The sequence below is a fragment of the Scatophagus argus genome, chromosome 18, assembly GCF_020382885.2.
Source record: "Scatophagus argus isolate fScaArg1 chromosome 18, fScaArg1.pri, whole genome shotgun sequence".
Taxonomy (NCBI): Eukaryota; Metazoa; Chordata; class Actinopteri; family Scatophagidae; genus Scatophagus; species Scatophagus argus.
Genome location: NC_058510.1, coordinates 3,703,996 through 3,721,415, shown reverse-complemented (window position 1 = coordinate 3,721,415; position 17,420 = coordinate 3,703,996). Strand labels below are relative to the sequence as shown.

Sequence of the window (17,420 nt, the reverse complement as noted above, 5' to 3'; positions counted from 1 at the left end):
ACCTACAGTATCCACACAGTGCATATAGTAGGATTTGTCTATTCAACAGAACTCAGTGTTATCTCCAAATGCTCCTAAATCTGCAGTCTTGCAGATTACAGTTAAGCCATACTTTCCTAGTCAACTCAATTTTATTTATATAGCACCAAATCACAACAAAGACTATCTCATGACACTTCTCATATAAGTCCAAACCACAGACCCTCTTTTAATTTACAGAGTCCCAGACCTTCTGCAGGAAACGATTTGCTCTCTTTTTGTTTTGATGCCTGCAAGGTGACAAGAAAGATGGAAAACAAGTTCAGTCCATTCTCACAAAATACTGCATCTGCACACCTTCTACATACTAGATATACTGTTGGCATGTTGTTGACTACTACAATGTATTTCATTTATCACTACTGTACAGTACACATTCGGATCCCCTCCTGGGTATTCATTCACTAAGTCTTTGTCAGTACACCACAATCAAATGCATTTGTGCTGCATTACATAACTCCTGTGATCCGTTCTTTAGCAGCGCAATTCATGGTTGAAACATGTTTTGGTGCAGAATCAAGTGCAGCAACTCCCACTGCGGCCACAGACAAAGCAACAACTTGTCAGTGAAATGACGGAGACTAAAAGTCATACGTCTCTACTGGTATCAGAAGTGGAATAAGGACTCAAATCCTTTCTTTGTGTAAAAGTATCTATAGCACAAAGGGAAAAAAACAATAAATAAATAAACAAATAAAGTATGTCTGTAAGTAGAATTGTACAACAAGCGGTTTGTGGGAAGTGGGATGATATTTTCCAGGTACTTTTTACTCAACAGTAAATAATATCAAGGCCTAACAAAAGATAGTACATTCAACCTTTTCAACATGTAATTAAAATCACATTATTTCTGTGAAGGTAATGTGATTTGTTACACTGTTGACTGATTACACTATATTTTGTGCAACATTTATTAACCATAAGCACTTTGGACAGTAATGCATTTGGCTCATGTGTCTTTGTGTGATTTATGCCAAAGCATCCATGCAATTAAGAAACATTGTTATGATATACACTATATATCACAAATTGACAATATATATCACAATATATCATATATAGACAAAAGTGTTAGGACACTTGACCATTACACCAAAAGGGACTTTATTGACATCTCATTATAAACACACAGACAGCTTAGCATCTGTAATAGCTTCCACTCCTCTGTGAAGGCCTTCAGCAAACTGATACCACAAAGTTCGAAGCATAGCAGTTTCCAAAATGTCTTCGTATGCTGAAGCATTAAGATTTCCCTTCACTGAAAGTCAGGGGCCAAGTCCAACAGCTGAAAAACCTCCCTGTCCAAATACATTTGTTCATATAGCGTATGACTATGTAAAGACAATATATATGCATAAAACATGCAGTGCATGAATAAACAGCCGCTCGGATGTATAACGAAGACGTCCTAAAAACTGTGCTCTGTTTTGCTGTAATGTTGCCACTATGCATGGTGGCTGAACGCATTTGCAGTGACGATCTGGATAGGCAGTTACAGGGTATGACACAAATACGTTTGACAGCTGCTCAGAACAGTCTGACGGAGATACTGGAGGATTTAGAGGTTAAGTGCATTGCTCGAGAGCACTATGAGAGTCATTGCTGGCAAAGGTAAGTGCACTTCAGAACTATTCTAATGCCCACTGTAACATTTGCTTGTCATGCCATCATATAATCTTGCTGTGATTACAGTATTGTAAGTCATTCTGAATAAAAGCTTTAGGTGAATGTAAGTAGACAGGCTGACAGTCTAAAATTCTGAATGCTACCAGAGCGCATGTAGATGTTTCAGTAATTATGGCTGGGAGACGTGCATCACATGTTGCTATAATTAAATTGCAATTGTTCACAGACTATCCCAATTCAACATGTTCACATTACGGTCATACAGCAAACAGCGTAGCCGAAATCTTGAAAGAAAGCAAGACAAGACCAAAGAAATGAAGGCTGAAGACAGAAGACAAGGTAAAGACACTGAAATCTACTGTAGAGTTTCTGCAATCCATCAAATGAGCCACTTTATTCACAGTACTGTTAAACACTGTTCTAGTCCATTCAGCTGCTTTTTCAGGTGACTGAATCTCACAACAACACTGTTTTCTTACTCTGAAGACTGGCTCCATGCTAGCATAGAAGGTGTAACATAAGCAGCACAACATCAGAGCAGCAAGCAGCAGCTTCAGTCCTCAGTCCATGTGGGCACACACAAATTGGTTCAGACAGAGTATTGTAGGTCACTTGCACTGTGGCAGTGCTCAGAGCCCGGGACAAAAACACAAAACCAAAAAAAACAAAACCAAAAAAAACAACATTGTGGTTACTCACGTAAAATGAATAAAAATAGCCGTGAGCATAAAAGCACATTTCGGGTCACGTTGAGCTGTCACACGGCCTGTGCAGACAGGCGGATTGATGATTGATTAAAGCAGGGATGCATCCTCTCTGCCAGCAGCACGTGAGATGAACGATTGAAAAACGATAATGAAACACTTTCTGTGTTTGCACGCTGTAAGAGGCTAGCATGCTCACGTTTGTTAACTGGCACAGAACACTAACTCGTCTAAGTACCTAAAGTGCCTTTAGTGTTGCAGGTATTCAGTAATAAACCAAAATTACTGGATTAACAGAGGATGGCACACAATTAATGTCAGATCAATCTCCAGTCATTAATATCGACTCTGGGACCAACATTTGGAACTGTTTTTCCAAATTTCTGTCCACATCAACCTGTCTTTGTGGGAGAGTCAGGGGCTTAACACTCTGAACCTCACATGCGCAAACAAGCCTGCACAGAGGTAAATAAGACACACACAAACACATAGACGCACACAAACACTCCACATGGTTTCAGAGGATCACCCATTACCACCCTTTGAAGTGTGTGAGTTGCTAATGGCTTTGGATCCCATTCAGGAAGAGTCCATGGCCTGTCTGTCCATTAGCTGGCTGGCACACTCTGCTGACTAAACACAACACTTCCAGTGCCCCTGTCCTCTGTTCCTTCAAAGGTAGCCCACCAAATTTGTGTGTTACTATATGTCTGCACACACAAATTACAGGTGTAAGTTTAATTTCCTGGTTTTGACAGGGCAGAGGATGTTTAACACTTTTGGTTTGGTTAAACTGTTGACTGAGTGCGGATTTTGATCCCTCTCTGACTGACTGAATCATGACTCTTTTATTTACTGTGTGCATTTGGTGTGCGTTAAATGTAAGCCTGTTTAATCCAAAATATCTTGCCGCAAGATAATGCAAACAGTGCACTTTTCTAAGTCATTAACTGCACTTGACATCATCTACATTAAATTAAGCCTGAGCAGGCAGAAATCAGACTATATCGCCCTTATCAAGTTGGTGAATCTTGCTTCAATCTCTTGGTAAAGTTTAAAGTGTTTGTGGGAGGACTGATTCTTTAAAGGAACTTTTTCTGATCTGTTTCATTGTAATGGTTTCACCTGATTCACATTTATAATTGGCAATTTGAGTTTCTCTCTGTTCCAACTAATGTACTTATCTGTTCAGAAACTGTGGTTATTTTTGAACTTGCGTTGTGTAAAACAGCAAATAAAAGCTGACTGCTTCAATGAACTGTTCACACTCAAAACCAACACACTTTCCACATTTGAACAGGACTGAAATCAAGTTCAGCATTTAAGCTACTGATCCACAACAGCCTCTTTCACTGTGAAGTAATGTGTACATGTGAAGTTATGATAACATTTTAACACTGATTAAGATAAGGACATTCCAAACATGTTTATGCCCCCTGATCATCAATTGCCTGCTACAGAACAGCTGATGAGTTGAACGCCACACACAGCAGGAAACTATTCTAACAAACAAGACAAGTGAAATGAAATGAATAATTTTTCCTCTACTGCCCACAGCCACCTTACAGGGAGGTCGACTGCCTCTGCCACTGACCACCAGGGACTGTAAGGACTTCAGTGCACACCTGGATGCGCAGACTGTACAGTAGCCTCCTCCAGCCAGCGATCAGACCCCACACGGAGCTTTTAAGGCAACACTTTGCACCATGTCCTTCAAGGAACGCCAAAGAGCTTTCACCTTTCCTCTGCTCCCACAGTCAATCGATAGCACACTTTTCTGTCTCCTTAGTTTCTGCTGTCGCGTGTAAATTGTGCATTACCTGAACAACACATGCAGTAACATACCTGGGTACATGCAGATGCAACCACACATGCATACACACTCACTAATCCATGCATGCGTAGATGTGTACCCAGGAAGACAAATGCTTATATATTCTATCCATCACCCAAGATGCTGAAATACAAGAGCATGGCAGGGTGCTGGCTGAGTAGATAAAACTATAAATCAGATTTGATGTTTCCTGTCTGCCTGCTTGTGTTTGTGTGTGTGCGTGCACATTGCTCCATCACATACTCAGTCAGCATCCGCGTTCATCCCAGACACAGATTAAGGAGCTGAAACTGATCTGTGATCAGCCATGCTGTAATCCCCTCCATGTTGGCCACCATCATTTCATCTCTAGACGACTGGTGCCAGCAGACAGAATGAGCACATATTAAGTAATGATATTAATACTAATTCCCAGATATTTCCATTTGGAATCACAATTTGGAAATGTGAAGCATAGCGGGAATTTCAAATGGTCTGCACTCATTAGCCAACAGTTTGATGGGGATTTAATGAAATTCCAAATTAATCGACTGAGCCGCTAAAGGATTGACCTAACTCAATCTACAACTGTGCTGCTGTCTTTAATATTGTCTTTGTGGCACTTCCTGCAGCTCTAAATTGAGCTCATTGTTAATAAACTCATCCAGCCTATATTAATTAGCACTTTGACCTCCTTCCACAAAGGGCGGGAATAACCGGAACTATTGCTGAAGAGCATATTAATTGACTGCACTGTGTGTGGGTGGAGAAACGGTGGCAGAACAGAAACAATTCACAATCAGGCCCATCACGATGTTAGATTACCAGCTTATGATTATCGTGGCCAAATGAAATCACAACAATGATATATTTGCAATATACAAAATCTGAAAAAGAAAAAGCGATCAATCAAATTCAACTTTAACTTTTTTATTGTGTGTTTTGTCTCTTATTTCTCTAAGAAATTACCGTAATTTCCAGACTATTGAGCGCACCCCAATATAAGCCGCACCCACTAAATTTAAAAAGAAAAAAAAAAAAACTTATACATATAAACTTGTACGCAATTGTCTATAAGCCGCAGGTGTCCACACTGTCAGTCTGTCTTTCGTTGTCGCTCTCAGTGTCACTTTCATCTTCAAAAAATCCATAAACTAGCTGCATCATATTGTTTAAGCCTCAGGGCTCAAAGCGTGTGAAAAAGTAGGGGCTTATAGTCCAGAAATTACAGTACTCTTAATTCTCATTACGCATAAGTGTACAAAAGTGTACAAAAAGAACAACTGGACTTCATGAACAGTGAAAAGGCAACCAGATGATAAACAAAAGATCCACAAGGTCTAACAGCTTCACACGTTTGCTTGATGAGCTCTGGGCCCAGCGTTGGTGTCATGGTCTGTAAAACAGTACTCACTGCTTTTGTCAAGTAACTTTAATTGTTGTTGTCTGGACCTGATAATCTTGAAAGCTTGAGGGAAAGATGAAATGTACTGAATACAGACTGCAAAATAAGGAGAGACAAAATAGTTAAGGAAAGTCAGATGAATGAGATATAAAAGTATTACATGCATTAAATAGAGAGAAAAAAGTATGAAGCTGGTAAGAATAAGAGGCAACCTGAGTGAATAAAACAGTCTGGCAAGCACATAGACAAAGACAGACCGAAACCAGGAGGGGAACAAAATGACAAAGAAAGCTGCGGTGAAAGAAAGGCATAAAGAGGAAGCAGTGACCTGTGTCTGACTAATCTTGGCTCACACAGTAACAGCACCTTGAACCAGAGATAATGGACCACATCCACATCTAACCTCAACTCGCTTTCTCTCCATCTGTTACACACAGAAAAGGTTGTCCATACCTACATGCAAAGCTTCCTGTTGTTTTTGGTTTGTGGGCTCTCTGCAAGCTGATTTCCATACTTTCCATACTCTGCAGTCTGCAGCCAGCTATACAACCATGAGCGTTTCTGTCATCCCATCTGCTTCAACAGAGTGATTTGGCTTCTCTTGAGTGGACTGCATCACTCATTCATCTAGCTAAAGGACCACATCGACCAATTTCTTATCACAATTTGATTTATAAAATTTATTTATTCATATTTGATTATTTTTCTCCCTCTGTTTACCTTTTTGCAAATTTTCAATTAAGCAGGTAACAAAATACAAAATATTACATATGTAATGAATGCATAAAATACAGAAAAGGTAAATAGAGAACACATGAGTCTAGCAGTTCTGCTCAAGGTTGTTTCAGGAATCTACAGAGACCAGGCCTGTCTGACATCCCAATTACTGTGCACTTTAACCACACTTTCCTCTTGGCTGAGCTACACATACAGACACACACACACACCAACATATGTGCATACTGCATGCAACCAAACAGAAAGAAACACACACACACACACACATCGCTTTTCACCCTCAAATTCATTTCCTCACAAACATTCATGTTCATCCAAGCATACACAGTGTGAACACAGTGAACATTTGTACATTTACAGCACAGACCAACAGATCCAAACACACATGCAAACACATACACACTCAGATTTATTTCTCACAAAGTCAAAAAGCACTAGGTATGGGTATCAAAACTTGGTATTAAAGGGCCAACAGGGCCAACAGGGCCAAAACATCCACCCAGACTGAGCAAGTCATGCACACAACCAGGACATGTGCAGGCGTATACTGTAGCTTCACTACACCGAAACAGAGACACACGCTGGCTTCCGTTTGTCCCCATTCTACTTTCCCTTTGAGTCTAAAAGGAAAAAGGAGGAGAGTTTCTTCAATGGAAGTAGCCCAAAGATTAATTCACTTAATCTTGGGCTGTAAATGGGGTATTCAAGCGGCTTAAAAAACAAATTGAATGCAAAGGCTGAGAGTAATAACAACATTTGTCTTTGCTGCGGCACAATGCCCTTTTCCACAGCACTCTTCCACATGAGCTGGTGGCTAGATTTCCAGCATCCATTATGACAGAAAGGGACTTGTGCATATGCTCATGCATGCACATGCACGGTCTGACAAACACATATACACACTTTTTGACTGTGCTGCCTACGATGTGAAGAGACAAAAATAAGGAGCATGAATGACATGGATATGGTGAGACTTCATGTTTATGAAGCGTGTGTGAGTGTGTGGGCATGCGCGCTTAAGTTGAACAGATGTTGTGCTGCGGTTTTTAATGTGTAATCCCCAGATTCATCATGCTACCCATTAGACATGTGCAGATCAAAGGGTTAATGTTGCAGAGTATAGATTAAACACAAGAGAGTTGTAAAAGCAATAGTTTAATTCTCCACAGACAATTCGCTCAATTCCGTGCTTTACAAGATTACAACTTTTTATTGCTAGATCAGCAGAAAACTCTTGGCTAATGACTTAGTGATGTATGTTGATTATTCTGCACATGAGAAGTAACTAATTAGTTACCGTAATTAGTTAAAAGTCTCATTAAATCATTGTAATCACTATGTAATATACTCACCATGCCATATATTTGAAACTCATTTAGGCTTGTATTGGTGTCCTGCAAAGAACTCAACATCTCTTCTTCTACAATGTTTAATATTTGTGGCAAATCAGCATAAGGAATATTCACAGCAAAGTGAAACTGAAGCTTTTTTCCAATTGCTAACACTCACCAGACACAAACAGACTCTGCTAATGCAGAGCAGTGGACACACTTAATAGTACGGTAGTCCAGTATCATTTAAAGTTCCCATTATGACATAATTACATCTCTCTAACTATTACATCATATTGTATTTTTTAATTAGGCTAATGATAAAAAAGTTCAATCCCTATTCATCTTATGTCTTTTTTGTTGACCTCTGTATATAAGAAAAAGAAGATAATAATAGTAATATAACAGTTTAATTGCCAGTAGGGTGGTGTTCTGGAGAGCAATCCCAGAATAAGAGTTTACTGCCTCTATGTGGCAAAGGAACTCTAAGTGAAGGCAACTCAAACTACAGCATACCCAGTCACCAAAGGCAAAGGAAGGCAAAAATCGATCAGTTACTGATGAGATGCTGTGCTTAAAACAGCAGTATGTACTGAAGCAATAACAGGCCACTGCAATTAAAACATGCTCCAAATTTTCAATAGATGCTATACATTTATCAATAACAATTAAAAGACACAATTATACACTGATGTTATTATTCCACCAAGTAATATAGTGCCTGTAGTATCAGTATAGATTTTCAGTCAACTGTTGCACGATCAAACGGGCAAATTATTTTGTAATATTTTGCATGCAGTTCAGATAATGACAAGTGGAGACCAAAGGCACCTGACGAGAAATGGCTGCCCACCATGACAGCACCTTGGATTCAGTCCCTGGCTGTGGCCTGGCCAGCTACATCAAAACATGACTGACAGTTTGTGTGGGTGGGATGCCAGCGAAAGGATCATGTCCTCATTGTTGCACTATCAACGCCTCGCTGGATGCTGACCAAGCCTTTTGTACTGATCGCTTCCCGAGCACTGGATTCAGAGCACCTACAACACTGCTCTGGTCTGTGTGTCTAAACTTTGTCCCTGCTGCTGACAGAGGTGAGTGCCCCGTTTTATTTTGTGCTGTTTCTGACTCTGTTGTTTTGACACTGATGATTTGGGTCGGATTCACAAAAGCGCTGCTTTTAACTGCTCTAACACCTCCAGTGTCACAGTGAAGTTCAACTTTGGCATTCTCCAGCAGCGATATGAAAAAGGTTTTAAAGATGGGCACTCATGTGACTGTTATGGAGATTAAATTTGTCCTAATTAGCCAGTAGAACTGGTTTATAAATAAATGTGAAGCAAAAAACACAGAGGCATTGCAGTTGCAAAACCTTGCTGCTGTTGATAAGGTTCAGAGATTTCAAAGGCTGGAAAGTCATGTCATTATCTAAACCTCTCACAGTGTGCTGATGGAGTTGCATCACATGCCCCACTCAAATGACTCCCAGTGGATTTAAAATGGTGTAGCAAAAACGGAGCTCCTGAGATTTCAGCTGGCTTTGAAAGGCTGGTCTTTCAAAGCTCAGCGATGTCAAACCCAAAGCTCACAGTTCAAGACGAACTACAGGTTGGCAGAGTATCACTTTGTATGTTCCAGGTTACAACCTTATTTTACAGAAAAGAACAACAACTAAACAAAAACAAAAAGTAATCTTATTTTGAGATCTGACTCTTATTTCACTATTCATTTGCAGTCATTCAGGTATCATTTGGTTTCAGGTGTTTTCCTCCATTCCGTATCCTCTGACACGGTAGGTCAAATAGAGACAAATTTTAAACAATGTTCAGGATGATGATGAGGAACGATAAGTGAATTTTATGTAGATATTCACATTAACTGCCAAAGCAATTATGAAATCGAATATTATTAGTCTAGTAGTAATCTGAATCAGGCATCACCACAGGAACGTGCAGTATTGGGTGACATAGTCAGGTCTGACTAATGTAACAGCTGTGCGATGGATGGATGGATGGATGGATGGATGGATGGATGGATGGTTTATTGATCCCGAGGGAAATTCAAGATTCTGATGCAGCTACAACTACAGATTATAATAACAGTGGTAATATTGAATGACAAGGTGTCAGAGAAAGTCTTTGCCTCCTGACCATCTCTCCTAGAGCTGTCGCTCCTCATCCTTCTCTCTTTTCTGATGAATGCTGCCTCCTCCTCTAAATTTCCTTCTCTCTTCCTCCCTCCGTCATGCCAGTCCACTCTCCATCTCAGGGACTCTTGTCTAATGATGTGGACAGATTCTGATGGATTCTAATGAGAACACATTCCACTAGAATAACTCTCACATGCACATGCCCACACGCATACTTCCAGTGTTTCATAGAGAGAAGCCAGCATGCAAATGTTTGTATCTGCAGATGCAAAATTATCAAATTATGTACCTGTACTACAGTAGCCTTTATGGGGACAGGTTTGTCTGTGTGCGTGCGTGTGTGTGGTTGAGGAGGGAAGAGGAGGACTCAGGAGAAGTCTGTGTGTCTGTGTGAGCTGCATGGTGCAGGCCTCTTTGTGTGTGTGGGAGTGTGTGATCATGTTAAGTTACTGACATTGTTAAGGGAATTATGCTGCATGACTTGTCAGTGTACATTTGAATCACTTGGCCTTGCTCCCATGAGAAAACATAGATAGCCTTGCAGTTGCACTCGAAGAAATTTCAGTTCTTCAACGAGGTCAATGCCAAAGTCAAAGTATGAAGCTGAGCGAGAAGAGAAGAAAGACAACATGGTACCCTGATAATGCCGGGTTTTTTGGTTTTTAACCAGAAAAGGGTTTGTCTTTTCTTATCCATTATCGTAATGTGTTGCCATGCGAGTTGTTCATGTTCACATTTCCTAGAGATTGTATTTAGAAATATGCGTTCATAAGCAGGATGTAATCCTGGATTATGTTCAGAGATGGTGTCTATTTGGCTGAATGAAACACTACATATATGTGCTGCACTGGAGCCACAAGGAGATGGTCGAAGTGGACGGAGGACATGCAAAGGAGCCCAGATTCTTTTATATACTTTTATATATCTTTTATAGATACTTTTATGCAACAAAAGCACTCTGATTGATGTGAGAGAAACTTTTCTTTTTTATTTGCACTTAACTGATTAAGAAAACAAATGAAACACATTGTCAGGGAATATTTTACTGATATTCATTAATTAATCCTCATGACATTAAGAGAAAATATAATTGGTTGGCATTATGTTTTGATTATGAATGCATTTGCTGTTGATGTGTGAATGTGATTTCTCAGAGACAGGGTTAGTTAAAATATTCTTTTCAAGCTAAATTTATATCCATTTATTAGGGTCTGCTGTGAAATGAAGCAATTTTGATTCCTTGTGCTATGAAAATAAAATGCTTTTTGGAAAGCACTGACTTGTCATGGCTTCGTGTTTTAGCGAGCTGAAATATTCATATGCTGGTGGGGCAGGCAAAATTTAGGAGCTGCATGAGGCTGAAAGAGGAGACTGCAGTGTGGCTGCTTCTGTTTGGCTGCTATCCATGCGAGTCTGGTCGTAGCAATGGTCTCTCTCTCTCTCTCTCTCTCTCTCTCTCTCACACACACACACACACACACACACACACACACACAGAGCAGGTGCTGCTTTGAGAGTTTGCATGAGCATGCACAAGCAGATGCATCACATTACTTGCTTGAAAAGTAGCTTGTGGGGACCTTTTTTTTTTTATCTAACATGTTTATAATCAGGAGCGGAATGAAAAGGGGAACGATTGTGACAGAATGGGTGGATGAAAAATACCAGAGGGAGGGAAGTGATTATGTCCACATGATAAAACCACTGAGGAGAGCCAAGCAGGGATAGAAAGAATTAGAGACAGAAAGAAAGGTCAGGAGTTGGGAGGGGAATCAAATGATAAAGAAAAGAATACAGAATCAGAGGAATACGAGAGGAACGAATGGGAAAGAGCAAAAGGAATCAATGGGGGCAGTCAGGTATGAGACAGGTGGGGAGAAAAGGCAGGTCATGAAAGGTTTTTGTTATTGGATTTCTTTTTTAAAGAGGCAAAAGGGCAGGTGAGAAGAGCAAGGAATAGCTACAGTATAAGGAGAAGAGGCTGAGAGGGATTTATTGAAACTAGAGAGTGCAAAGGAGCGATAGATTAAAAAAGCATGAGGAAGAGAGCAATTTAGACAGAGGAAGACACGGCGGAAGAGTGAAATGGCAGTGCAATTAACAACTAGACCTTGTTTCCTAACTCTGACTCACTTGACTTGAAGCCTGATAAATCTAACGTGGACACGCACGCACCCAAAGCACAGGCAGGTGCACACAAATAAATACACAGGGGCCAAATGCAGCTAAACACCAAGTGTTGAGCTGATCTGATCCGAACCAAACCAGTCTGCTTCCTCCAGCCCTAATCCTATTATTACCACCTCCTATTGGGAGCCACCACACACACACACAAGCATCCATGCATGCACACATTCACACAGACAAAGACAAAACACAGGCCAGGCATCAGGGTTTTGTTTGTGGGAGGGTTAGAAAGTCTTGGCATATCTCATTGACATTATTCCCACAATGACTGATGATAACAATCACAACGACTCAATTGTTGGTAGGGGAAATAAACAACGCTGCTTTCACCCATATGAGGTGATACAAAATGTTTTGTCTTGTTTGCATTTGAACAGCAACATCCTGTCAAATCTTAAAAGTTACTAATTTGACACACAACATATAAATAAATGGGCTTCCCTTAGTCGAACATAATGGGGAAGAACTATTAATGCCTTAAAGTAAACTAAGGTTTGTGTTAGCAACAGGATGCAACTAAATGCCTTCACAGGAGACACAATGAATCATATTGAAGAACAAGAAGAAACCCTGTCTTGCCCTGAGTGGCCTTGGAGGTGCAACCAGACTGATGTCTGTGTCAAATGGCCTGGCATGCTTAATGAGATAAGAAAAGGCTAATCTCATTCTATATCAGACAGACTCTAGGGGCATTCCATTTAGCCACCCACGCTGTCAAGAAGACACCGACTTAAGGCACATCCTTTACTTTTCACACGTTGGTGCTGAGAATGTTAAAAAATGCTGCCCTTTACACAGGGAGTGATGAATCGCAATGGCACAGAGCTGAGGAATTCAACGCTGATTAGAGGAAATATCGGCTGTTTCAAAACAACAAGGTTAAAATAAACTGTTAGCATTCTGCAATGCTGTGCAGATGTTCCAGATGTCAGCATGTCACACATTAAGGTTAAGGTCACTTTATTGTTGGTTAAGGACCCTGCTGCGTCATCCCATTCATTACAATGACAACATATCAGTAATAACAGCACATGTGCAGACGTTAGCCCCGAGATGTAAAAAGCTGAGCAGGTACTGAGCCGATATTCCTGTCAGATATTTCCTCAGTGAACCGTCTTATTCAGAGCAACGTGTTGATTTGAATTGCAAATGGGAAGAGGGGATGTCCAGATGATTATAAGACCTCACGGTACCGTCGCTGGTGAGAGACCTTGCTTCAGACACACTACAACAACAAATTTACATACTGTACAGCGACAGGTCATTAGAACGCACAGCTGAAGTACAACAAGGTCAAATGAAATCTACTTTTCTTCAGTTGTGAGAGCGACTGTCAAGTAAATATTTCATTTTCCTGGAGTGCAAATGGCTGTGGTTGTTTTGTAGCCTACCTCTCAGAGTTCTCATGTATCTCATGAGATCTATCTAATGTACTCGTGTGTACTGTATGTTCAATTAAATGTGTTGCACGGCCGTAGATGTGAAATGATACTGGAATGGAACACGAATCTGACAAACGCCTGCAGGCCAACCTTGTGTAGGAGAAAATCCCTGGATCACTGCTCAGCATGCAATAATTTGTAGATCCATGCATGCATGAACATATAGATGAAGGAGAAAAACACACAAATCTCTCCTGTCATTGGTCCACATGCCTCACAAAAGCAGTTTCAGTGTGCACTCCACACAGTCGCTGGGTCAACCAGCCCATTGACTTTTAGTGTGTGAATGTGTTTGCTCCACTAGGACAGAAATGTTAATCTGTTTTAGCCTGTGCCTCAGACCATTGGTCACAATGACACCGTCCATTCCCCCGTGGGTTTCGCATCCAGTCCAGGGGACAAAGTCCACAGATTTAAGGGGTGGAAATGTTGGTCTGATTCCACACACTGTTTGTATGACACTCTTGCATGTGTGCGCTCACACTCTCGCTCTCTCTCTGTCTCTCTCTCTCTCTCTCTCTCTCTCACACACACACACACACACACACACACACACACTTGCTTGCAAATCCTGATCCACACTTTGATATTCCTGCTTTTGTGTACTGTTGTCTTACACTGGATGATGCAACATTTTTGTTTTACGTGGCATACTGTATGTATAAAAACACATTTTACCTCACAGTTTATTGCAGAATATATCTCAAACTAAATTTGCAGTGACTTTTTCTTTCTAATTTTTGCCTCCCACGTTACTTAATTCTATCTGAAACACTTCTGGGGCTTATCAGTTTGGTAGCAACTTGATATTTAAAGCAGCAAAATCTATGCAACAACATTTGCATATTAAGAAGTCATTTTATCTGAGAGGACGTAGGATTTCCATAAAGGGATCAACAAAGTTCTTTATTTCTTAAGCGTTGCCAGGTGAAACCCGTTTGCTGCGAGGTCGCCCTTATGAGCAACGGCTTTATGAAAGGAAAACGCATTGCCCTTCTCCTCCATCTCCTTTCTGCAACACTCACTCACGCACGCACACAGACGCAGAGTGTACGTGCGTGCACGGGCAAACGACTCGCGGTGGTTGCTGTCTGTCGGATGGGATGATTAATGAGGCGCGTCCCCGGGACCCACAAGCCCTGGCGATCACCGGGGGAAATCAGTCACCCCGGCTCAGCCACACCGTCAGCAACATCGGAAAAACACCGAACCAAGTGTGGACGAGTCCAGGAAGCTGTTCAAGTTAGAAGGCACCAATAATAACACTTTAAAGCTACAAGCATCAGGAAGATGGTTCCACGAGATAGAAATAAGCACGAATGACATGAACAGCGCCAGTTAAAACATCAGGGCACTAACATCATGCAGTGTTTAAAGTCTTCATGCAAACCCAGATGGCAAAATATAAATTGTTACCGGTCAACAAGCAAAAATCATCATCTTCTCGCAGTTCAAGCCTTAAACTATAAAGTGAAAGGCTTTAACCAGTCCAAGTAGACCCACTGCATTGAGCTGAGCCATGTGAGTTGTCAAAAGAACAAAGAACAAAATTGGCAAAATTGGCAAAAAACAGACAACAGACCTGGTAACCCAGTAGAGACTATTTGAAGTTCAAAATGCATAAAAACTTCGTAGTCAAGACAAAAAACAAAAATATTTGATGTGTCTCTGGTCAGAAGACTGAGCTTCCACGAAGTTCATTATAAGAAAACTTCCTGAGAAATACTTGGAGATTCAACAAAACCTGTTTGGATTTCTTTTGTGCAAATTCACAACAATGCTAATGCTCAGATACAATGATTTTCTATAACGTTCATCGGAAAAAAATCTGAAAAGGCGATTTTCATAAACATTTATGAAATTGTGTCACGACTGTTCTTCTCTAAAATATACTCTGCTCGATGACTGAGACTGCACATTAAGCAACAAACACAACTGACATATTGAAATGTCATTTCATATGCCACCCCCTTCTGGAAGCCCCGAAACCCCTGATCAGAATAAGCCAACGGGCATAAAACCCCGTGCGCTGGAATGAATGGGCCAGAGAGTGAACACGTGTAGGTCTAAACTCGGACGGCATCCCCGCTCCCTCTCCCTTTCTCGTGAGCAGCCTGGCTCTTCTAAGCTCCCGAGAGCCCCAGCTGGCACCACCGTGGGGATGCCTGCAGCCCGGTCGGTCCACGCACCGACTCTGTCCCTTCTGCTCCAGAGGCAGGCTCGGACTGCTTCCTCAAACATACGCAAACTCACCCGTTCGGCGCCGGGAGACACATCCAAAAATTAAGATGAACAACTTACGGGTTGTTGGCAAAGCTCCGTGCACACTGCTGACAAGACTGAAAATCCACAAAACGACCGGCAAAAACAACGTCAATCCCTGGGCAGGACGGTGCCGCTGCATCTTCACGGCCGGTGTGGACGCAGCAGAACGGGAGAGGCAGAGGAGACACTCAGGGAACAAAAACAGCGGAGTGGTGGTAAAGCCAGCCGATCCGTCAGACTCGCTTCTCAGTTGAGGACTGGCGAAGAGGAGCCTGGCTGCACGGACTCTCTCTCCCCTCTCTCTCCCTCTCTGGGTCTCTGTCTGTCTCTCTCTCTCTCTCTCTCTCGCCAATAAAGAGATGATGTAAGGATCGCGCAGAAAAACAGGCTGGCCTGTACTTGCGAGCGCAACGCACTTCTCTCCGCAGCTATCTCGCCCCCTTATTTAGCGATTCCAGAATAAAACATGACAACAACAACAGCCGTGTCTCCACCTGCACGGGACGACAGTGTCTGGGTGCGACTGTAGTGCGTGCAGTGCAGGCTCCAGTGGTTCAAGAAGGCTTGACTGCGCGCAGTTCAAATCCACTGAACTGATTTCTCCTCTCCAGCGCACCGGCGCGCTGTTCGTGGTGCTGAACTTAATATCTTTCTGTCTCTCTCTACCTCTGTAAATGTCTTTCCGTTTCTTAAAGCCAGACAGTGCCCCCCTCCTTCTCCAGGTGGTGGTAGGCTTGCACTCAGTGCATTCGCCTCTTTTCTTCCTAAAAAAAAGGCTTGAACAACAACTGGACCAACATGTCTGTGCCTTATGTCCCCTTTTTACCTGCTTTCATTGTAAAAACAACAACAGCAACAAAACAAACAAACAAAAAAAACTAAAAAGATGGATGTGATGATATGTGCAGCATGAGGAGACATTAGTCACATTAGTCTTGAACATTAGTGATGTGCAGTTTCTCCTCCCAGATTAGTTTTTAGTTATTGTTAGTCTAAGTGAATACGTTATCGAGCGTTAAATGCAAAATGTTACATGACTTGTCTTACAGGTTCATTGAGATTACCAGCCTCACAACTTGTTCTGAAAAGTTACAAGGCTGCAGAGAAAATATGTTAACGTTTGGTTTGTGTAATCTACACAAAAATACAGTTTATAATACGTCATTAAAAATGAAATTATAGAAGTTGCATATTAGTTGCTCTTTAAAAGGGGCCACTTAACTACCATGCAATAACTACCATGAGTTACCATCAGTTAGCTCTGGAGTTGGTGGCTTTATCGCTGACTGGATTGTACCTGGAACTGTGGAACCCATTACATTTCTGTTGATGATGTTAGGTCCATATCTTACGAATTACATCTTTAATTCCTTTTTGATCTATCTGCAACAGCTTGGTGCATTCCAGTTGTATTGCTGCCAGACTGCACAAGCCTACTGTCTTTTAGAATTTCCGTTTTATGAAGCCACACTGCTGACATTCGTCCTGTAAAAATAATTTTCAGCCAAACTATGTTCTTTCAGGCTGGAGTATTGGTTTATGAAAAATCTGCTGGTCGTCTTCTGCTTGCCCAGTGTGTAAACAGCTCTGGAAGACTTTAGTCTCAATTTGTAGACTCAGAGTGACTGATGGACTGACTGAGCTGAGCTCCCAAGCCCTTAAAAATGTTCTCCATTTCCCCCCACTTGCATGCCTCCATTTAATTCTGCATATGAACTGTT

The 17,420-nt window shown here is 41.4% G+C and overlaps 1 protein-coding gene across 1 annotated transcript in view; it reads right to left on the bottom strand.

Annotated features, from left to right (window-relative positions):
* Nucleotides 1-16,253, bottom strand: part of cntnap2a (contactin associated protein 2a) — a 274,377-nt gene extending 258,124 nt beyond the window's left edge. Inside the window, exon 1 of the mRNA XM_046371619.1 lies at nucleotides 15,736-16,253. Within this exon, the coding sequence (XP_046227575.1) occupies nucleotides 15,736-15,838 (103 nt within the window). The 5' untranslated portion in view covers nucleotides 15,839-16,253. The remainder of the gene's footprint in view (nucleotides 1-15,735) is intronic.
* Between the last annotated feature and the right edge of the window lie 1,167 nt (nucleotides 16,254-17,420).